At 52.4% G+C, this 22417-nt stretch overlaps 1 protein-coding gene across 1 annotated transcript in view; it reads left to right on the forward strand.

Annotated features, from left to right (window-relative positions):
- The window catches only part of Unc13a (unc-13 homolog A), a 46701-nt gene extending 24284 nt beyond the window's left edge, over nucleotides 1-22417 (forward strand). The window contains exons 24-44 of the mRNA XM_051178140.1: nucleotides 188-322; nucleotides 1289-1422; nucleotides 4449-4534; nucleotides 4614-4740; nucleotides 5350-5446; nucleotides 5613-5756; nucleotides 7117-7200; nucleotides 8059-8136; nucleotides 8335-8423; nucleotides 8831-8983; nucleotides 12366-12489; nucleotides 12987-12992; nucleotides 14353-14391; nucleotides 15841-15870; nucleotides 17045-17101; nucleotides 17305-17385; nucleotides 17614-17761; nucleotides 18694-18750; nucleotides 20590-20682; nucleotides 20977-21136; nucleotides 21983-22417. Coding sequence (XP_051034097.1) covers nucleotides 188-322; nucleotides 1289-1422; nucleotides 4449-4534; nucleotides 4614-4740; nucleotides 5350-5446; nucleotides 5613-5756; nucleotides 7117-7200; nucleotides 8059-8136; nucleotides 8335-8423; nucleotides 8831-8983; nucleotides 12366-12489; nucleotides 12987-12992; nucleotides 14353-14391; nucleotides 15841-15870; nucleotides 17045-17101; nucleotides 17305-17385; nucleotides 17614-17761; nucleotides 18694-18750; nucleotides 20590-20682; nucleotides 20977-21136; nucleotides 21983-22283 — 2223 coding nt within the window. The 3' untranslated portion in view covers nucleotides 22284-22417. The remainder of the gene's footprint in view (nucleotides 1-187; nucleotides 323-1288; nucleotides 1423-4448; nucleotides 4535-4613; nucleotides 4741-5349; nucleotides 5447-5612; nucleotides 5757-7116; nucleotides 7201-8058; nucleotides 8137-8334; nucleotides 8424-8830; nucleotides 8984-12365; nucleotides 12490-12986; nucleotides 12993-14352; nucleotides 14392-15840; nucleotides 15871-17044; nucleotides 17102-17304; nucleotides 17386-17613; nucleotides 17762-18693; nucleotides 18751-20589; nucleotides 20683-20976; nucleotides 21137-21982) is intronic.

Below are 22417 nucleotides of genomic sequence, written 5' to 3' on the forward strand. Positions count from 1 at the left end.
TTACTAGGTAACTAAAGCACTTGGAAGCAGAGGCCAGTCTAGTCAAGACAAATAAATCACAGACAATGAGAACATTGTGAGGAAACCCACCAGGCAGTCAACACATAGCAACTCAGACTCAGCTCAGGGTGTTGGTGTTGCTGTCCCGGCCATCCTCACCAGGGCCCGTCTCTGTCTCTGTCTTCAGGTTCAGGAACTGCAGAGTCCTCCACGTGCCAGCCAGGTGGTGAAGGACTGTGTGAAGGCCTGCCTCAATTCCACCTACGAGTATATCTTCAACAACTGCCATGAGCTCTATGGCCGAGAGTACCAGGTGGACCCGGTGAGGCCCTAGGTGGGATGTCACCTTTGAGGGCACCCAGGGGCCATGCTGTTCTTAGACTCTCAGGATTTTCTTCTGGGAGTTGGGATTAGGAGCCAAGTGGAATGGTCTGAGTAAGAAAAAAGGCATTCGGTGGCTTCCATTGGAGGTTTTAGCACGGAGCACACAGTAGGCCCTCAAGAATGTGCTTGGTGAGTTTTGGTTAAGGTCTCAAGACTAGTGGAGAGTGTCCATTTATGCAAGGCTCAGTGAGTCCTGATCTGGAGAGATGGCTTAATGGTTAAGAGCCCTTGCTGCGGTTCCGGAGGACCCCTAGCACCCACACAGGGCTCACACCCACCTCTTAATCCAGTGCACCCACCTGAGGCATGCACTACAGAGAAGCAGACATCAAATAAATATTTTAAAGGAAAAAGAAATTTGAGGGCTGCTGAGAGGGCTCAGTGGGTGTAAAGCTTGCTGCCAAGCCTGGTTGCCTGTGGTGCATCCCTGGGACCCAATGTTGAAGAAGACACCCCATTCCCACAAGTTGTCCACTGATTTTTGCATGCTGTAGAACACATGCCCACCTCCAACACATATAGAAAAAAGTAAATGAAACGTGACAAAAATGTTCACAGGGCCAGCATCAGCCTGGCCCATGATGCTGAGACATAAGATGGGCAGCTTGGGCTACATCTTGAGTCTCTGTCTCAGAAAAGAAAAGAAAACACTGGATTGGGCTGAATTTCCTTTAGTTTTGCCTTGCTTTTCAGTTTGTTTGTTTGAAATGAGGATTTTATTGCTTGTAGTCCAGGTTGGCTTCAGAGTTAGTATCGGAAGGTGATGGCCACAGCTTCTACATCGAGCACACGCCAGCTTGTCCGCATTTGTTGTTTGTTTTTGCAGCATGAGGCAGCACTGCACCGGGCTACCCCACTCCTGCCTACACTGGCTTCTAAGCAATATCTCCTCTGCCCCTTTTAGGCCAAGAAGGGGGAGGTGCCCCTTGAGGAGCAAGGTCCCAGCATCAAGAACCTGGACTTCTGGTCCAAGTTGATCACGCTCATTGTGTCTATCATTGAGGAGGATAAAAATTCCTACACACCGTGCCTCAACCAGTGAGTCCCACTGAGGCCATGCTCGGGCTTTGGCACTCTGTGGCTGGGTCCTGGCTCACAGAAATTGTGTCTGACAAATGTGTGTGTGAGAGGCCTTGTAGGTTGGCTTTCTTTTTACTTTTTATTTTGAGGTAAAGTCTCCATGAAGCTAATCTCACACTCATTCTGTAGCCTAGGTTGGCCCTTAACTTGAGATCTCCCTGCCTGGGTCTTCTGAGAAGCTGGGAGAACAGGCCTATGGAATTTGGAGTCTGGTTATATGAGCTTAATTGTATTTGGGTTTACAATTGTGATGTGAACTTGAACTTTTTTTAATTTAAATTTTATCTTGGGCAGTTGTAGTGCACACCTTTAATCCCAGCACTTGGGAGGCAGAGACAGAGGGATCTCTGTGAGTTTTAGGTCAGCCTGGTCTACAGAGCGGGTTCCAGGACAGCGAAGACCGTTATACACTGAAACCCTGTCTCAAAAAATCAAAAAGGTTTTTCTTAACTTTTACTTTATTTTTAAAAATATTGTCCTTATATGTATTCATGCCTATATGAACCATGTTTGTACCTGGCACCTGTGGAGGCCAGAAAAGGGCATCAGACCTCCTGGAACTGGAGTTACAGATGGTTGTGAGCCATCATGTGGGTAGCGGGAATAGAACCTAGGTCCTGTGTGTATGTGTGTCATAGTCACAGGACAATTTGTAGGAATCGATTCTCTCCCTCCACCATAAGATTTCTGAGACTGAACCCAGGCTTCATGCTTAGTGGCAAGCCCCTTTACCCACAGAGCCATCCTACTGACCTAGAATTGAACTCCAGGTGACCATCTGAGGTCCCAGCTACTCAAGGGCAGCAGAAGGTTTGAGTTTGAGTTTCAGGGTGGCTTTGGCAACATGGAGGGACCCTGAAATAACAAATAAATCATACACAGTTTTATACAGTGTGCAGGGTTGTGCACTGTGCAACTGTGTGGGAATGTGGGCATAACTTGTTATGGCATGGCCTCTGTGAAATATTTATAAAATAGATAAAGGAACCAGTGAATCTGTTTCTTCAAGTGAGCAATAGGGTGGGTTAGGAAGTGGATGAGTGGGTGGATAAATGAGTGGATGGGTGGATAGGTGAGTGGATGGGAGTGGATAGATGAGTGGGTGTGTGGATAGGTGAGTGGATGGGTGGATAGGTGAGTGTGTGTGTGGATAGGTGAGTGGATGGGTGTGGATAGGTGAGTGGATGGGTGGATAAATGAGTGGATGGGTGGATAGGTGAGTGGATGGATGTGGATAGATGAGTGTGTGTGTGGATAGGTGAGTGGGTGTGTGGATAGGTGAGTGGATGGGTGGATAGGTGAGTGGGTGTGTGGATAGGTGAGTGGGTGTGTGGATAGGTGAGTGGATGGGTGTGGATAGGTGAGTGGGTGTGTGGATAGGTGAGTGGATGGGTGGATAGGTGAGTGGATGGGTGGATAAATGAGTGGATGGGTGGATAGGTGAGTGGATGGGTGTGGATAGGTGAGTGGATGGGTGGATAGATGAGTGTGTGTGTGGATAGGTGAGTGGGTGTGTGGATAGGTGAGTGGGTGTGTGGATAAATGAGTGGATGGGTGGATAGGTGAGTGGATGGGTGGATAGGTGAGTGTGTGTGTGGATAGGTGAGTGGGTGTGTGGATAGGTGAGTGGATGGGTGGATAGGTGAGTGGATGGGTGGATAGGTGAGTGGATGGGTGGATAGGTGAGTGTGTGTGTGGATAGGTGAGTGGGTGTGTGGATAGGTGAGTGGATGGGTGGATAGGTGAGTGGATGGGTGGATAGGTGAGTGGATGGGTGGATAAATGAGTGTGTGTGTGGATAGGTGAGTGGGTGGATGGGTGGATAGGTGAGTGGATGGGTGTGGATAGGTGAGTGGATGTGTGGATAGGTGAGTGGATGGGTGGATAGGTGAGTGGGTGTGTGGATAGGTGAGTGTGTGTGTGGATAGGTGAGTGGGTGTGTGGATAGGTGAGTGTGTGTGTGGATAGGTGAGTGGATGGGTGGATAGGTGAGTGGGTGTGTGGATAGGTGAGTGGGTGTGTGGATAGGTGAGTGGGTGTGTGGATAGGTGAGTGGATGGGTGTGGATAGATGAGTGTGTGTGTGGATAGGTGAGTGTGTGTGTGGATAGGTGAGTGGGTGTGTGGATAGGTGAGTGGGTGTGTGGATAGGTGAGTGGATGGGTGTGGATAGGTGAGTGGGTGTGTGGATAGGTGAGTGGATGGGTGGATAGGTGAGTGGGTGTGTGGATAGGTGAGTGGGTGTGTGGATAGGTGAGTGGATGGGTGGATAGGTGAGTGTGTGTGTGGATAGGTGAGTGTGTGTGTGGATAGGTGAGTGTGTGTGTGGATAGGTGAGTGGATGTGTGGATAGGTGAGTGGGTGGATGGGTGGATAGGTGAGTGGATGTGTGGATAGGTGAGTGGGTGTGTGGATAGGTGAGTGGGTGTGTGGATAGGTGAGTGGATGGGTGGATAGGTGAGTGTGTGTGTGGATAGGTGAGTAGGTGTGTGGATAGGTGAGTGGGTGTGTGGATAGGTGAGTGGGTGTGTGGATAGGTGAGTGGATGGGTGGATAGGTGAGTGGGTGTGTGGATAGGTGAGTGGGTGTGTGGATAGGTGGGTGGGTGTGTGGATAGGTGAGTCGGTGTGTGGATAGGTGAGTGGGTGTGTGGATAGGTGAGTGGGTGTGTGGATAGGTGAGTGGGTGGATGTGTGGATAGGTGAGTGGATGTGTGGATAGGTGAGTGGGTGTGTGGATAGGTGAGTGTGTGTGTGGATAGGTGAGTGCTAGATGGATGGAAATGATGCATAGGTCAGTGGGTAGGTGGGTGGATTATCAGGTGGGCAGATACATGGCTGTGTCAATGGGTAGTTGATTGGTGTGTGTAAGAGGCAGGCAGCTGCACTGGTGGGTGGGGACTGAGGGATAAGTCTCAGACCCTTTGACCTGCAGCAGGAAGATACAAGTATCCCCATAGCCCCAGGTTTCTGTGGCCTTTCCCAGGTTTCCTCAGGAGCTGAATGTGGGAAAGATCAGTGCTGAGGTGATGTGGAGCCTTTTTGCTCAAGACATGAAGTATGCCATGGACGGTGAGTGTCTCAGCCCAGGCTGGGCAGCTGGAGCCATGGAGCTCCCAGGCTCCTGACAGAGCCTCTCTCCCCCTGGCAGAGCATGACAAGCACAGGCTGTGCAAGAGCGCTGACTACATGAACCTGCACTTCAAGGTCAAATGGCTGTACAATGAGTATGTGGCCGAGCTGCCCACCTTCAAGGACAGAGTGCCCGAGTACCCTGCGTAAGTCCCCACCTAGGCCAGCACAGCACCAAGACCTCAGCGGATTCCAGACCTATATGAGTGCCAGACCCCAACTCCCTGATGCTCAAGACAGTGAATCTGACCACCCATTGGTACTGAAAAAGCAACTATGTCCCATGGCTCAGGGGTCGGGGGGAAAGGAAGCCACAATGTTGAAACTAGCCATGATTGAAATATTTTTAGCTTGCAGAGACTGAAAGCTTCCTCCTCCTTCCTTCCTCCTCCCTCGTCTTCCCTCCTCCCCTTACTCCTCCCTTCTCTCTCCTCCTCCCTCTCTCCTCCTCTCCTCTTCCTCATTCTTCTTCCTCTTTGGAGTCATCTTCAAGTATACAGTGAGTTTAAGGGTAGCCTGGACTACATCAACCCCCTATTTCAATAACTGTATTAAAGACACTTTAACCAAACTGGTGACTGAAACCCTGTAGAAGGGTGGAAGCCAGGGACAGAACCGAGGTCATTATTTCCTGAGAGCTGGGGTTAGAGCCTGCACCCCAGTACCAGGTTAGAAGCAGGCTCAACAGCAGTGGGTGGGAAAGGGCTGGCACACAGTGTCCCTGTGGGTGTCCCAGCTAATTTGTCCCCTTCCAGGTGGTTTGAGCCCTTTGTCATCCAGTGGTTGGATGAGAATGAGGAGGTGTCCCGGGATTTCCTGCATGGTGCACTGGAGCGGGACAAGAAGGATGGGGTGAGGAGGCGCTGAGTGGCGTTCAGAGGTCAATGGTGTCCGCTGTCCATGTCCTGCTTGTGGGTGCCCTCCTCCATGTGTTCAGCAGCTGTGGGATATGGGGTCACCCTCCAGCCCAAGGCCTCCACCGGGGCCCACCCAGCCTGTGGTTGTCCTCTCCCTGCAGTTCCAGCAGACATCAGAGCACGCCCTGTTCTCCTGCTCCGTGGTGGATGTCTTCTCCCAGCTCAACCAGAGCTTCGAGATCATCAAAAAGCTAGAGTGTCCCGACCCCCAGATAGTGGGCCACTACATGCGACGTTTTGCCAAGGTGAGGCGGGATCGGGTGAGGTTACGGGTAGGGTTGAGGCTGGGGGTGGAATCCTGCTCGGGTGATGTGGAGGTGAGCTGTGTCTAAAGTTAGGTGCCTGAGGTTGGCTAGGTTGGTGTTTATATGGAAGTTGAGGGGCAAGGCCAGTCTGGCAGGGAAGCTAGAGCCAGTGAGCGCAAGTGAGTTATACATCCCCAGAGCTGCAAACAGCAAAACAAAAGAGGTAAAACTAGGCGGATAAAAAGAGAGTAAACTGATAACTCTAGGAAAACAAAAAGTTGAGGAGGGATAGTGAGATGCCTTGGGGTGAAGGTGCCTGTCACCAAGCCTGAGGAGGGCTACCTTCTGCAAGGCACACATGCATACACACATGATCACATACATGCTCTCTCTCTCTCTCTCTCTCTCTCTCTCTCTCTCTTTCTCACATATACACAAATTAATTAAATTTTAAAAAATCTACCTAGGCATGATGGTGCATGCCTTTGATTCCAGCACTCAGAGGCAGAGGCGGGTGGATCTCTGAGTGTGAGGCCAGCCTGGTCTACAGAGTGAGTTCCAGGACAGCCGGGCTGCACAGGGAAACCCTGCACAGATCTATGCTGGGAAGGTGGGAGTTGAAAGGCTGGATGTATAGCTTCGTGGTGGAGAACTTGTTTAGTATGTTTGAGGACTGAGGGTCTAATTCCCAGCACCACACAAAGAAAAGTTAAATAAAATAAAGCAAAAATAAGCAAAAAGGAAAAAAAGGAAGGAAGAAAAGAGAAAAAAGAAAGAAAAAGGAAAAGGCAATTATCAACTCCAAGGGAATGAGAAAGTTGAGGAGGTGAGTGTTCCAGTTTGGGCTAACAGGGTTTGGCTTAGGGCTGCAGGCAGGGTTCTGAGTTAGGGATCTCCAATGTTGGGGTTCACATAAATAGCTGGCTCTGGGTGACTTTGATGGTTTAGCTGGGGATTAAAAGCTATCATCTGGATTCCTTCCACAAGGGATCAGTTAATACTGCAGTTGTTTCCTTCAAAGTAGAGCAGGTGCATGGGTGATGTTGGGTCTTATATTCAGTGCAAACTAGGTCAGGAAGGTCAGGAGTTCAAGGCCAGCCTCAGCCACATAGCAAGACTTTGTCTCAAAAAAACAAAACAGACAAAAACAAAACAGGAGTTATTGTAAACACTCCTGTCAGGGGGAGGGACTGTCCTCTGTGTCCTAGTGGTCACCTGGGATGAACAACTCTCCAGCCTGATGGCCACCGCACACACTGTGCAGCACAAGTCACCTAATGTCTACAAGTGGATGTTGTTGGAAATAGTGACCAGGGTCCCTGAAACTGCAGCCCTCTTTCACCCATGTCTGTGTTCTCAGACCATCAGCAATGTCCTTCTGCAGTACGCTGACATCGTCTCCAAAGGCTTCGCCTCCTATTGCTCCAAGGAGAAAGAGAAAGTGGTACCAGGGACACCCGCCCTGCCCCTTCCCGCACCTCCCAATCCCAGTCCTCCTTGACCTACTGAGTTTCCCTCAGGGTCCAGGGTCCCCTTCCTACCCCAGGCTGTGACTACTAGGGGACACGGATTTTCAAGGACATATATGATTGTGTATGATTGTGTTGACCGGAACAGTCTGTCTATCTGGGTCTAATAGTGTGAGGTTTGGTGATGGTGGTGATTTGCTTGGTTGGGTTAAGACAAGCTCTCAAAATGGAGTCCAGGATGGATTTGAGCTTCTCACGTAGCCCAGGTTAGCTCCAATCTTGCTATGTAGACCAAGGTGGTCTCTAAATCACTGTATAGCCCAAACCGGCCTTCAACTTGCTATGCACCACAGGCTCAACTCCAGTTAGAAGTGCAGCCCAGGTAGCTTCAAATTGGCTATGTAGCCCAGGCTAGCCTTGAATCCCTAATCCTCTGGTCTCCACCTTCTGAGAGCTGGGGTGACAGCTGTGTGCCTCTGTACCCAACTATCTGTTTTGTGTGGCTGTGTTGAGGACTGGGTCAAGAGTGTGTTTGTGTCTGTGTGTCTGGGTAAGTCCTGTGTATGCATGGGGAGGACATGCCTCTCCATGGGTCACTGATTGTTCCCAGTGGAGGCCTTTAAGGGTGTAGCACCAGCAGAGGCAGGAGGACCCTGAGGACCCCTCTGCCCCTCAGACTTCCTACTTCACAGTGGGTCCCACCTGGCCCAGCATGTGTCCCAGGGTGATAGTCCTTCAGGCCTCCCCCATCTCATGAATGCTCTAGGGGACCCCAGCTTCCTGATTCCCCAGGAGGTATGGGGAGTCGACAGCCTGACTCTAACTTCTCTCAGCCCTGCATCCTCATGAACAACACACAGCAGCTGCGGGTGCAACTGGAAAAGATGTTTGAGGCGATGGGAGGGAAGGAGGTGAGTGATGGCGTGGGGTAGAGAGGGGCTCATCCCGTTGCCTTGAGTCCCTGAGATCGTGGACAGCAGGCTTGGGTGTGAATTGCAGACCTACCAGGGAGATTTGGTTGCCCGTGCCTCAGTTTCCTCCCCAGCCCCTCAGATACCTTCCCGGGGACATGAGAAATTGGAGTGTGCTAAGCATCTTGCTCCCCTCAGCTGGACGCCGAGGCCAGCGGCACCCTGAAGGAGCTGCAGGTGAAACTCAACAGCGTCCTGGATGAGCTCAGCCACGTGTTCGCCACCAGGTAGGGGGGCATCTCTGGGGCAGGGACGAATGAGCAGGGACAACCCCAAGACTTGGGCGTCTCATGCTCATCTCATACCAGGGAGAGTTAGGGCTCAGTCAGGTGAACTGGGAGCTCAGGTCTAGTTTTGCCAAGGCCTGGCTGTGTGGCTTGGGTGAGTCCCCTACCAATCCGGCAATGGTGGAGTAGCAGTGATGATGTCACCAGACTATGAAAGAACTCTGGCACTGAAATGTCCACACAGGGAGTTTCAAGTCAGGCTGTTTAAGTGTTATTGTACACCATCACTTGGGTGATATTGCCTCCTGGTGCTAAGGACAGGAACCCAGGCTACAGATCCTCCAGGCCATGCTCTGGGACACAGAGCCTGGACTGAGTGCCTCTCCACTGCTCCACTGTGCCCACAGCTTCCAGCCACACATCGAAGAGTGTGTCAAACAGATGGGTGACATCCTGAGCCAGGTGAAGGGCACGGGCAATGTGCCTGCCAGTGCCTGCAGCAGTGTGGCCCAGGATGCCGACAATGTGCTGCAGCCCATCATGGACCTGCTGGACAGCAAGTGAGGGTGGAGAGAGGAAGAAGGGCTGGGGGGGGGGCAGGCATGTGTGCTCGTTAATAGTAATGGATGGGTCTGTTGCTGCCCCTGTGGCTGGAGGATGGCACAAGATGATTGATAAAAGGGTGAGGCAGGCTGTGTCACAAAATACAAGAGTGGATAGGGGACAGATGCTTAAAAATATGGGTGGACAGGTCCTTGGGAGGTGGATGGAGAAGTGTGTGGCTGGGTGGGTGGGTGACTGTGTGGATAGAAGAATGGGTGAGTGATGGGTGGGTAGGTGGGAGGATGGATGGATGAATAGGTGGATGGGTGGGTGGGTGGATGGGTGGGTGGGTGGATGGGTGGATGGATGGGTGGGTGGACGGATGGGTGGATGGATGTGTGGTAGGGTGGGTGGATGGATGGGTGGATGGGTGAGTGGGTGGATGGATGGTTGGATGGGTGGGTGAGTGGATGGGTGGATGGGTGGGTGGGTGGATGGGTGGGTGGATGGGTGGATGGGTGGGTGGGTGGATGGATGTGTGGTAGGGTGGGTGGATGGATGGTTGGATGGATGGATGGGTGGATGGATGGGTGGATGGGTGGGTGGGTGGATGGGTGGGTGGGTGGATGGGTGGGTGGGTGGATGGGTGGGTGGATGATGGGTGAGTGGGTGGATGGATTGGTGGGTGGGTGGATGGATGCAAGGGTGGATGGATGGGTACTGAAGCCCAGAAGAATCAGCTTCTGGGCTACTGACAGGGCTCAGAGAAAAACTTCACAGTGTTGTAAAGCTGAGACTTTTCTGTCTGAGGGGTTAGGTAAAGGGAACAAGCTTATGTTTCCCTGATGGTGCCACTCTTTATTGTCTCATGTTGAATTCAGCCAGCTCTCTTCATTCTCCACAGCTTATAAAGACCCACAGTATCTTTCAGGCCTTACATCTGAAGACCACATATCATTTTTTGAGAAAGTAATAAGAAACAGTTGTAAATAAATCTAGATAAATTGTCACAATAGCAAGGAAGGACCACTTCTTTTAGTTAACTCCCTAATTAGTGGGCTGCAACCCACAGCTGCAAAAAGAGAAGTCTTTTTTGTTATCATATCTATAGAGGGAGTCTTATAAATCCAAATTACTAAGGACATAGAAAGAAATAGGGAAATTGTGTTATATCCTACACTTTTAACATTTTGTGGTTAATGGTTGTAAAAGCCAGATGCTCCTGGACTGAAGATGGTTTACAAGCAGCAATGTGTCATCACAGAGAATGCTGTGCTTGGTTGAGCTGAGCTGAGGGGGGAGGAGGAGCTTACTTGACACTCTCCAAGGCACAGTGACAAAAGTGTCTTAAAGCTTAAAATATATTTTTCTGACCTGCATGTAACCCTTGACAGTAAGAATGGAGATTTGTAACTGTTTTCCAGGGCTATGAAGTTAGCTTATATTTTGTTTTTTCAAGACAGGGTTTCGGTTTCTCTGTGTAATAGTCCTGGCTGTCCTGGAATTCAATTTGTAGACCAGGTTGGCCTTGAACTCACTGAGATCTGCTTGCCTCTACCTCCCAAGTGCTGGGACTAAAGGTGTGTGCCACCACCACCCAGTTTCTAGTTTATATTTCGTTGCCCTAGCCAGTTAGAGAATCTTTCCCCCTGGTGTCTGAACAAAGGCTATAAAACTGAGGTAAGAATTTGTACAGAGAGCTAATTGCTGTCCTCTGGCACCAAAATTAAGTTGCTTCTCGCTATTTACCTTGGCTCAACAAATCAGACAGCTTGTTAGTAATATGTCCTTGTTAATAAGATTGTATTTTTCTGTGAAATGTTTATCTTAAAACCCATTAGCAAGGTCTAATCTAAAGTTACTTTGAAGTTTTATATCAGTTAATAGTATACACCTATCGGAAGCTGGGAAAATACAGCTGTATTCTTAAGCTATGCTTCAAGACAGCTCTTAATGGAAACTTATAGCCCCTGACTTGTTTAGCATATTTTTGTATTTATTTTATTCATCAAAACTCTGTATAGGCTAAATTATTAATATTGATTGGACAATACAGCTAAGGACAATCCTCAGATAAAAATGCCCAGTAGATCAGGATTATATTCATGAGATACACACATTAGATACAGGATGTGGGGAATTTCCCACAGTTGCTAGGGAAAGAATGCAATTTAGCACATGTAAAATTACAGACAGAAGCAAAATATATTCTGGAGTCTGCATTTCTCGCAAGCTTTGCAAATATGCATTTCCTCCATCAGAAGTTATTTCTGGTGGTGGGTTGACACCTAGAATATTAATTGCCATTTGCTGTAATAAATGATAATGGCTCTTAGAAGATGGGTGGATGGATGGTTGGATAGATGGATGGATGGGTGTATAGATGGACGGAAGGAGGATAGATGGATGGATGGATGGATGAGTGGTTGGATGGGTGGGTGGATGGATGGATGGGTGGGTGGATGGATGGATGATGGGAGGTTTGATGGATAGGTAAGTGGATGGATAGATGGGTGGATAAATGGATGGATGGGTGGGTGGATGGGTGGTTGGATAGATGGATGGGTGGGTGGATGGATGGTTTGATAGATGCATGGGTGGGTGGATGGATGGTTGGATAGATGGATGGGTGGGTGGATGGGTGGGTGGATGGATGAATGGATGAGTGGGTGGATAGATGGATGGGTGGATGGATGGTGGGTGGTTTGATGGATAGGTAAGTGGATGGATGGGTGGATGGATGGATGGTTGGATAGATGGATGGATGGGTGGGTGGATGGATGGATGGGTGGGTGGATGGATGGTTGGATAGATGGATGGATGGATGGTTGCATAGATGGATGGATGGGTGTATAGATGGATGGATAGGTGGATAGATGGATGGATAGGTGGATAGATGGATGGATGGGTGGTGGAAGGATGATGGATGGGTGGGTGAATGGATGGATGGTACATTAACAATTGGATGGGTTGTGAATAGCAGTGGTGAATTTGGGGCTGTGTTTAGTAAGTGAGGGGTCTTCTGGGAAATGTACGCTGGCAGATTGTCCCCTTCCTACAACCCACTTAAGTCATGTCATGAATTGTCTCCTCATTTGCCCTTTTGCCCATCCTGTCTCTGTCCTTGGCTGTGACCTCAGCACCTGCGTCCTCTGGTTTCCAGTCTCCCTAGGGAAGAAAACTTGATTACCCACAGTCTTCTTCCATGTTTGAATGTCCTGGTGTGTCTTGAGCACTCTACATCATCCCCCTTTACCACAAAGCCCAAGTGTTTTCCCCAAACCCCTTCTGTGTGCTTTCCCTGAGCACACCATGTGTGGTCACCCTGCCGGGCCACACCTGTGTGTGGAGGGAAGGGGTCTGGGTGATTCCTGTCACTGACCTCAGCCTTACCCCCAGCCTCACCCTGTTTGCCAAAATCTGTGAGAAGACAGTTCTGAAGCGTGTGCTGAAGGAGCTGTGGAAGCTAGTGATGAATACCATGGAGAAGACTATCGTCCTGCCACCGCTCACAGACCAAACGGTGAGACTTGGGTCCCAGGACACTTGGCCATCTCTGTAAGGGAAGCCCAGGAGAGGTGTCTTCAAGAGAGGGGGCCAGGACAATGACACCGGTGTTCAGGGCAGTCACTCAGGAGTGAGTGTTCAGGGGTGAGCACAGTCACTGGGGATGATTGGAAGGCCAGAGTCCATCAGTGTCTGTAGCTATCATGAGCTGGTGTCTCCCTGATTTCTGGTCAGAGAGCTTGGGGACATCTGAGGTGGGGAGTTGGGTATGTTTTCCAAGGGTAATGATAAGGCTGAGGGCCTAGGGCTGGCTGCAGGATAACCCTAGGTGGGCTCACAGATAGAAGAGGGTGGAGAGATCTCAGCCAGGCGCCTGTGTCTGGGAGCTGAGGACCCTCTGGAAAGGGCCAGGGCTGGGGGTGGGGTGTCAGTGCCTCAGTGTCCTCTCAGTCCCAGGGCCACTCACAGTGACTTATTCCCCTCTCCCCATCCTGCCCCCATTCCGGCTGGCAGATGATTGTAAGTAGAGACCCATTTGTCCGTCTGTCTGTCCATCGTTGTTTTTCCCCCCCGCTGTGTGTCTGGACTGGGGCCGCCCCCTCCTCCCAGTGCCCACTCCTCCCCTCGCCCTTACTTTGTATCTGTGTGCTGGGGTGGGTGGGGCATTGGGGGTGGGGCCAGGAGACCACGCCCTTCCCAGACTTGGAAGCAGTGCCTATATCCACACTGTCAGCTTACTCTGTCATGTCCAACTGTGTCCTTGTTCCTTGGATGGAAGCCACCCAGTCTCAGGAGCAGATAGAGGCAGGGTGGAGTCTTCCCTGCTGCATGTAGGTCTCCACCATGCTGTGTTCTCTCTCAGTGGGCCCCCATGGCTCCCCTAGGTCCCCCCAGACACACCAACATACCTGGGAGGTGTGGCCATGCTGCCAGGCATTATGGGTGTCAACAGTTTGCTCAGACTATGGAAGAAGTAGAGTTTCATACCAGGATGCTGGGCTGTCAGAGTGAAAGGGGAGCCGTCAAGGTGTCCAAATGCTCACCCAGTGATCTGCAGACCCCACGCTGCACACACCTCAGACGAGGCCACGATGACATTTACTTTGTCTCAAGCTCACCTTCCCAGAGCCTGTGTCTCTGTAGCCACATCGTGGCATCATGTCCAGTGCCCAGATTGAAGCTGTAGGCAGAGCATATAGGAACACATGACACTGACGGCTTGCAGCAGGTCAGTGTCTGTCATAACTCACTTTTGTGACAGCCTCTGAAGGAGAAGGTCTCAGTCCAATCAATCTGATGAGGCAAGCCAAGGCTGGAGAGAAACTACCAGGCTCAGGACACAAGCAGGTGCCAGAGATGGGCTCAGGTTCAGATTTGTCTCAGTGTGGAGTGGTGTGCTTCTGCTTCCCTGGGGTCCAGTGGGTTCCTTTGTACACCAAATGTAGATGGCTTATATTTAAACAGTGGCTTTTACCTTGGGCTCTCTCTGGCTCTGGCTCTCTTTTCTCTTCTTCTTCTTCTTTCTTTCCTCTCCCCTCCCTTCACCTTCTTCTCTCCCTCCTTTTCCCTGCTTCCCATCCTCCTCCAACCTCCTCCCTCTTTTTCCCTTGTCTGTCTCTTCCATCTTCCTCACCCTCCCTCCTCCTTGACTTCTGGCTTCCTCCTTCTCCCCCCTTTACACTCCTCCCTTCTCCCTCCTCACTTCTTCCTCCCTTTGGATCATACACCTTCTCTTCTCCTTCCTTTCCCCCTCCTCATCTAAGAGTGAGCCCCACAGTTCCCCAGCCTTCCCCAATCCCTAGGCAGTGCAGCCCCTGTCCCCACATGGGTGAGTGTGATGTGCCTGAGTCCTGACCTCGCTGTGACATTGTCTCTGCAGGGCACCCTCTTGAGAAAACATGGCAAGGGCCTAGAAAAGGTAATGAGGGCCTTGGCTTGCCGGGCCCTGGGTGCCGGGTATGAGTGCTCCTGTTGTTCATGCAAAGGTCAGCTGAGGTCACAGTGGGAGGTGGCTCTTGATCTTTTCCCTAGGAACTGGAAGCCAGGGCTCAGATCATCCTCCAGAGTCAGGGTGTGTGTGTGCACAACCCCAGGCTCAGCTGATGTCTGTGGCCTCCAGGGGTCACACCCTGGATGGCCCTGCATGAGTGCTGTGTTTTTGTTGCTTTAATAGATGTTTATTGTAAGGAGATGGGGCTGTGGGTAGTTGGCTTGATTGTACATTAGTACAAGGTGCCTTAGACCTTGATGTTGGGTGTTTGTGTTGTGACTGGCTCTAGGGCATCCCCATTCCCCAGGCAGCTTTCCAGGGGCACTGTCCATGTGTGCATTCATGTGTGGTCAAGGGTATGTGAGTCTGAATGTGACCATGCAAAACATGTGTGTTCTGTCCTGTGAGCCTCCTACACATGTGACTTGATAACTTTTGATGATTTTGAGTATCTGCTGATACTGTCTGAAGGTCTAGAGGGTGTGTATATGTGTGTCTCTATGTGTGCATGCAAGTGCTTGTCTGTGTGTGCGAGCATGTATGCGTGTGTATGTGAGCCTGTGTGTGTTTCAGTGTGTGCATGCATGTGTCTGTGTGTGTGTATACATATGTGTGAGTGTGTGTGTGAGGTTTATGAGTTGGTCAGACCTCCCCTTACACAGTGTGTGAGGCTGTGTCTCTGTATGTGTGTGTGTATGCAACTGCTTGACTATGTGTGTGTGCAGGCATGTGTGCTTGTGTGTGTGTTTGTGAGCCTGTGTGTCTCTTTGTATGCATGCATGTGTTTGACTGTGTGTGTGCATATGTGACCATGTGTGTCTGTGTGAACATGCATGTGCATGTGAGCACATGTGTTATCTCTGTGTGTGCATGTATGTGCTTGTCTGTGTGTGTGAGACCATGTGTATCTATGTGTTTCTGTGTGTGTGTATGCATATGTGTGAGTGTGTGTGTGTGTGTGTGTGTGTGTGTGTGTGTGAGAGAGAGAGAGAGAGAGAGAGAGCGTGTGTATCCACACTGAAGGAGCTTGGAGCTTGAAGGGTTTATGAGGATGTTTTCTGTGGTCAGACCTCCCCAACTAAGGCTTGGTGCATGCAGAGTTTGTGCAGAGACCTAGAGCCCTCTCTTTCCTTGCTTTCTCATCAAGTGCCACAAGCACCCATGGCTGGGGTTGCAGCCTTCTAAGGCCTACTGTGTGCTCTGGTTAAGGAGTCTACACTCAGAGACAAGGGCAAGTGTCTTAGCTGGGGTAGAGCTAGTATCTGCTTCAGCAACTGGGAGGGAGCTCATGATGTAACTCTAGGGGGTAGGGAAGTCCCACTGAGTATCCTCCCAGCAGCCACCAGAACTCTGACCTCCACCTGGTTCTCTCCACAGGGCAGGGTGAAACTGCCAAGCCACTCAGACGTAAGCCCAGCCTCTCACTGTCTGTCTGGCTCCCACCCCATCCCTCTCTCTTCCTACCCCTTCCACTCTGTGGTCTGTGCTGTCGGGGGCGTCCTGTGGCCCTGTCTGTTATTTCTTCTTCCTCTGTCTGTCTGGCTTGCTTGTGGGTGGGTAGGGAAGGGCAATGGGAGGTGTGGGGGATGAAGAGGGCCCCTGCTTTGCAACAGAACACAGGTGGGTGCAACAGGGGAAACTGAGTCCCAGACAGCTGGGCTCTGGTAACTCCGGCTCATAACCTCAGGGAATCCTGAGAGCATGGGGCTGAGGGTGTGTGTGGCACAGCAGAAGAATGCTTGATGAACTTGAAGGCCCAGATGCTGCTGGTTTCCATCCTGAAGTGTGTGAGGTCTGGGCTTCTACCCCTCAAGAACTGAATGACAGCTTGAGGTAGCAAAAACCTTAGTGATCTCCAAAGGTCTGGCCCACCTTAAATAGCCCAACCAGAACACCCTGGGGCAGCCCTCCTTTCAACAAATTGCTAATTAGCTGGGGAGAGACCAGGCTCAGAGAGGGCGCCTGCATGAAGCTGTCCAGCTCAGCAGACTATTAGGCTGGGATCCAGTCTGTCAGGCATTGCCTGTGATTAGACTAAGACAGCAGTCACCAAAGACATATTATGTCCCTTCAAGGCTACCAGGTGGTCATGATTCCCCCACTATTGGGGGTGTGGGACAAATCTCAGAGGGGTTAAGTCACCTGTCTGAGGCTGCATAGCTGGGATTTTCATCTAGGCCTGCCTGGCTTGTTGGCATCACAGCCACAGTTGCCATCTGGTGGGTCTCTGGGGATGCCAGTGCCTGAGGAGTCTTTTTGATGCTTGGAGTAGAATTTCCCCAAGTGGAGGGAAATTCCCTCAGGGTGCCTCCCCTCTCCGCGCACACACGCCCCCCCCCCTCATTCCTGTTTCTCTTATGTCTTCCAACTGTGAGGCCATTGTAGGTGTGAGGTTGAACAGTGTTCCCATGGAACCTGGCTTCTCTAGGGATCTCACTGGAGGCTCCTGATCCCTTTGTCTGATGTCACCAGGAACCTTTGGACAAGAACCAAGATGGCAGGGAGGGCTGGGGTCACTCAGGGTGGGGGAACCATTTAGGAAATTCACACCATCACCTCAGCTGTCTGCTGTTTCCCACAGGGAACACAAATGATCTTCAATGCCGCCAAGGAGCTGGGCCAGCTGTCCAAACTGAAGGTGAGGAACAGACCAAGACACAAAATTCCTACTCTTGAACCTGGACATCACTTAAACACCCTTGAATGTTTTGGAAAGAGGTGATCAGGTTCAGCTTGATCAAGGGTACAGGTCATTTGATCCCCAACATGGAAGGTCAAGACTCAAGATCTCAAAATTAGAATCATCTTTGCCCATCTGACCTCTTCCTGCCATCCATACAGGATCACATGGTACGTGAAGAAGCTAAGAGCTTGACCCCAAAGCAATGCGCTGTGGTAGAACTGGCCCTGGATACCATCAAGGTGAGAGAGGGACCACAGAGGACTTTAAGAGAGGGTACGAGGAAGTGAGTTTTGGGAAACGCATGAGTTAAAAAGTAAACCGGTAGTGGGCAGGGAGAGCCTTTCCACCAGAGAGTGCAGTAATTGCAAAGGTCCTGGGGCAGCCATGGCCTGGTGAAGACCCGGAGGGTGAGCGAAGTGGATATTAGTGGAGGTGCTGAGAGCCACCAGCAGCCTCTTCATCTTTAGCAATACTTCCACGCGGGCGGCGTGGGCCTCAAGAAGACCTTCCTGGAGAAGAGCCCGGACCTCCAGTCCCTGCGCTACGCCCTGTCGCTCTATACGCAGGCCACCGACCTGCTCATCAAAACCTTCGTGCAGACACAGTCCGCTCAGGGTAAGGGCACCTTGCACTACTCTCCTGGGCCAGCGGAGTCGCCCCGCCCGGCTGCTGGCCCCTGGGTGATTGATCACAATGGGGGCGGGGCATCCGACCTCAAAGCGCCAAAGGCGATTCTTTCCAGGCAAAGAAACAAGGGTGATTGGCTTCTGGGAAGGGACCGTACAGAGTGGGACCAGTCTTTTAGGGCAATCAAGTGACTGTCCTCGAGGGGCGGGACCTCTAATGTTCTGGAACCATAGAATGAATGGTGGCACCTGGTTGTCGCTCAGGGGTGGGACTTCTGTGATGCCTTTAGTAAGGAATGATTGACAGCTCTAGGTCAAATCTCTGATGTCTTGGAGGCCTCTTTAGGGGCGGGGCCTCCGCGCTACGTGGATGTGGAATGATTGTCAGATCCTAGAGATGGAAGCACCCGGACCTGGGAGGTGTGGGGACCTGGGAGGTGCTGGGCCACAGATCTCTCCCTATTCTTCTCTCTGTCTGTGTCTTGCTTCTGTCCCCGTCCCTCTGAGCCTTCGTGCAGCAGCTGAGACCACAGGGCAGGGCTCCAGGGTCCTAGCACGCCTTCCTAGGGACCACCATTCAGAATTACTCCAAAAGTGCCAGCTGGGCAGAGGTTGGTGGCCTCAGGCTTTGTCCTCCTGCTGGAGTAGGGAAGGTCGTCATCCACCACCACCATCCCCGCACAGGGGGTGGAACCCGAGTCTCAGTTTCCCCTCCTGTTCTTGCTGCTTTTGGTGTCCCTGGTGTTCCCGGAGTGGGAGGCTGTCTGTCTGTCCGTCCGTCTGCACTGACATTTCTTTCTCTCTTTCTCTCCCCTTTCTCTCTTTCTCTCTCTCTGTCGTTTTCCTCCCTGTCACTCGCTGTCCTCTTTCTGCGCCACACACACTCCTCCCCCTCTCCTCCTCCCTGTCCACCCTGGTCAGTCCATGGTGGAAAGGGGACTAGGTTTACCCTTAGTGAAGACGTTTGTCCTGAGATGGGTACGTGCCTGTGCCGCCCACACCCGCACGCGGTGCCCTGTGCCTGCGCCCTCCTTCCCCTCACCCGGCTAGTAAGACACAGGCCTCCTGGCGCCAAGCGCTGTGTCCTTGCACACTGTGAAGGGCGGCTTGCTGGCTCCACATGGGGAAGGAGTTACATCCCCTTTCCCAAGCCACAGGCACCCCAGGCTGGACGGGATAGCTTCCATTCCCAGCAAAGCACAAAAAACTAAAGAATGAACTGCTCTCAGATTCAGGGTCAGCCTTTCTGCAGCCAGCCTCCTGTCCAACTGTTCTGTCATCTGAAAAGCAGAGACGGTCATGACCAACGGACAACTCTAGGACAATTCTAGGCATGCCTCATAGCACAGACCTGTGGTTCCCATACACAGGAGGCTGAGGCCAGAGGATCACAACTTCCAGCTTCCAGCCAGCCTTGGCCACACATGCACCCACCCAAAAAGAACACCTGACCTCTCCAGCTTTTGAGCAGCTGAGGGTGGGACAGCCTCCTTCCCCTGCCAGGGAACCTGGGTTATGGGGCAAGAGGGTGGAGCCTGTGACAGGCCTTCCTGGTGGAGCCAGCAAACCTGGGTGGGGCCACACTGTCCCTCCCTCATCTTACTAGCCTGGGCCATGGCCTGACCTCTTACATAACCCATCATGTCTAACTCCCCAGCACCCCACTTCTGGCCCGGATTGAGCTTGCTGAAGCATCAGCCTGGGGGGAGGGGGCTGAGCATGTGACTGGGGAGGTATCTGAGATGATATGGGTGGCCGCCTGGGCTGGACAGTGCTGGGGCCATGTGCCCCCTTTAGGGGCTGCAGGTGTCCCCTGACCTCCATCCCTGACCCTCATCACTTCCCATCCAGCACAGGTAACCTAATGGACCTTTGACTGGCGGGATCTTCCTTGCCATGCCCATGCATGGGGTGCCCCAAGAGTGGGGAGCTGCCTGGGGATGGGGCAGTTTGGTGAGCTGCTGGCGGTCACAGGTCCACAGGCCCTGTGGACATGCTTCTGAGTCACAGGTGATCGGGACAGTAGTTTTTAAACTGACCACTCACAGGTTGACATCACTGCCCCCATGACACTTAGTGGTGATTGGGAAGCGCCATGTGCATGGCTACCACACAAGCAGGTAAATCTGTTGGCTAGGAAAACTAAGGTTAGGGGTTTGTTGGCATCAGGAACAGGGGGATCTAGGCTCCAGTTGGTCAGTTTGCACTCCAGGAATGAGTTTATATAGCCTAACCTGGGTCACATGACCATCCATAGGGTAGTCATAGCAGTCTGGGCAGGAAGTCCTGTTTGGACAGCAGTTGCTCTCTGACTGCTACTGAGTGCTTCCCTGTGGGAACAGAAGTTTGCCTGTTAGACCAGGAGTAGAGGGTTGGAACATTCCTGGTATGCTGGGGAGGAGCCTGTGGGTGGGGTTGAAATGAAGTGGACAGGGGGCCCTCTTGGGGAGGTCAGGACTTGTCTGTGTCCCCGCACCCAGGGCTAGGATGAGTTCAAGGTAATTCGATGGACACACAGGGAAGGGAGATGGAGAAAAGGTGGGCAAGAGGCAGAAGCATTCAAAGCAGGAGAGAAGCAAGCTCAGAAGGTGGTGAGAGCCAAGGAGAAAACAAAGCAGGAGCACTGGCTCAGGTTAAGAGATCTGCCTCACACAGTGAAGGGACAAAACTCCACGGCCTGGCACCTGCCACCCCAGTGCCCTCAGGGCCTTAGTGACCTGGTGCCGCCAGCACATGGTGGGGGAGGTGACTGAGGTCCCTCCTGGGTGGGAGGGACAGAACGGAGTTCATATCAGACATCTTCCCTGTCCCACCCAGGCTCGGGTGTGGAGGACCCTGTGGGTGAAGTGTCTGTCCATGTGGAGCTGTTCACGCATCCGGGAACTGGAGAACAGAAAGTCACAGTGAAGGGTGAGTCGCCTTACAGGCAGGGGACCAAATACAAGCCCATTTAAGCAGAGGAGGCAGGAATTTTTTTTTCTTTTTCTTTAATGGCTTAGAAAATGGGGAAATCCTGAGATAAACCGGAGTAGGGTATGGCTGCACCATGAATTCCAGCCATGTCCAGGCATTGCCGTGGTTTCCTTCCTGTCAGAGAGACTTGCTGGGGAATGGAGTCTATTTCCCCTACCTGGGAAGCCAGAGTATTCATCTGTCACACTGGGGATCCTCACCAGACTTCCCCACTACCCACCCCCCCAACAGTGGTGGCTGCCAACGACCTCAAGTGGCAGACTTCTGGCATCTTCCGTCCGTTCATCGAGGTCAACATTGTTGGACCTCAGCTCAGCGACAAGAAACGCAAGTTCGCCACCAAATCCAAAAACAACAGCTGGGCACCCAAGTACAATGAGAGCTTCCAGTTGTGAGTCGGGCGCTGCAGGGGTCTGGGCGCCCTCGGATGAACCTCGGGGCCAGTGGGCCACCGGTACCCAAGGGTGGTGGGAGGAGCCACAACCAAGGTGCATGTGTAGAGGGACTTTAGGGTTAAGGTCCCTCTGAGACAGGCAGGTCCCTGGGGAGGTCAATGGGCTTGGGGTTGGGGCAGAAAGGACAAGGTGAAGGTTGGACAAGAGGATCTTGGGCACAGGATTGAGGTCACTAGGGTTCGGTGACTGAGAACACAGCCTGCCCCGGTCATTGGTTTTGTCATCTAAAGTAGTTGGCTCTGAGTGTTGTGCGACATGCTGCAGAGGTGGATACTGGGGAGGTACTGGAGGCTGACGAGTGGGGCCCCGGAGAAGTGAGCGGAAGGCAGGGTACAGCAACGCCGGGAAGGGGGCGTGGACAGGAAGGAGAGGCGAGGGAGAGTGAGAGGGGTGGGCTTGGCCAAAGAGGGGTCAGGAGGGAGGCGTGGTGTGGGCGAGGCCCTGGCTGGAGCTCAGCTAGGCAATGGGGTGGCCTCAGCAGCCTGCCCCAAGTGATGCGCTGGGAGGATCCAGTCTGAGCAGTGGTTTTCACTAGTGAGCGTGGCCTAGTTGGCCGGCTCTTTGTCCGAGTGGCCCGACGAGAGTAGAGGGGGTTTGCTTGCCAGCTTCTGAGGGTCACTATGTAGGAACCTGCATGGCAGTGTGCTGTGAGCGGCTCGCAGGTGGCTCCTGTGGAAGTGGCGGTGTGATGTGAGGGGTTCGTTGGTGGGTTCCTGTGGGGGAGACGGTGTGGTGTGAGGGGCTCGCTGGTCACCCCTCGCTAAGTAGGTCGTTCCTCACAGCTCCCTGAGCGCAGACGCGGGCCCCGAGTGCTACGAGCTGCAGGTGTGCGTAAAGGACTACTGCTTCGCGCGCGAGGACCGCACCGTGGGGCTGGCGGTGCTGCAGCTGCGGGAGCTGGCCCAGCGCGGGAGCGCCGCGTGCTGGCTGCCGCTCGGCCGCCGCATCCACATGGACGACACTGGGCTTACAGTGCTGCGAATATTGTCGCAGCGCAGCAACGACGAAGTGGCCAAGGAGTTCGTCAAGCTCAAATCCGACACTCGCTCTGTCGAGGAGGGCGGTGCCGCGCCTGCGCCCTAGCACCAGTTAGGATGGGGCGGGGCCTGGAAGACAACAAGGCCCCGCCCTCCCCAGAGGCCACGCCCCTCCACCTCAGTGGCCTTGACTGAGGAGGCCCGGCCTCCTGCCCCTGGAAAAGCCATAGAGGGTCCGGT

The sequence above is a fragment of the Phodopus roborovskii genome, unplaced genomic scaffold (genome assembly GCF_943737965.1).
Source record: "Phodopus roborovskii unplaced genomic scaffold, PHOROB, whole genome shotgun sequence".
NCBI lineage: Eukaryota > Metazoa > Chordata > Mammalia > Rodentia > Cricetidae > Phodopus > Phodopus roborovskii.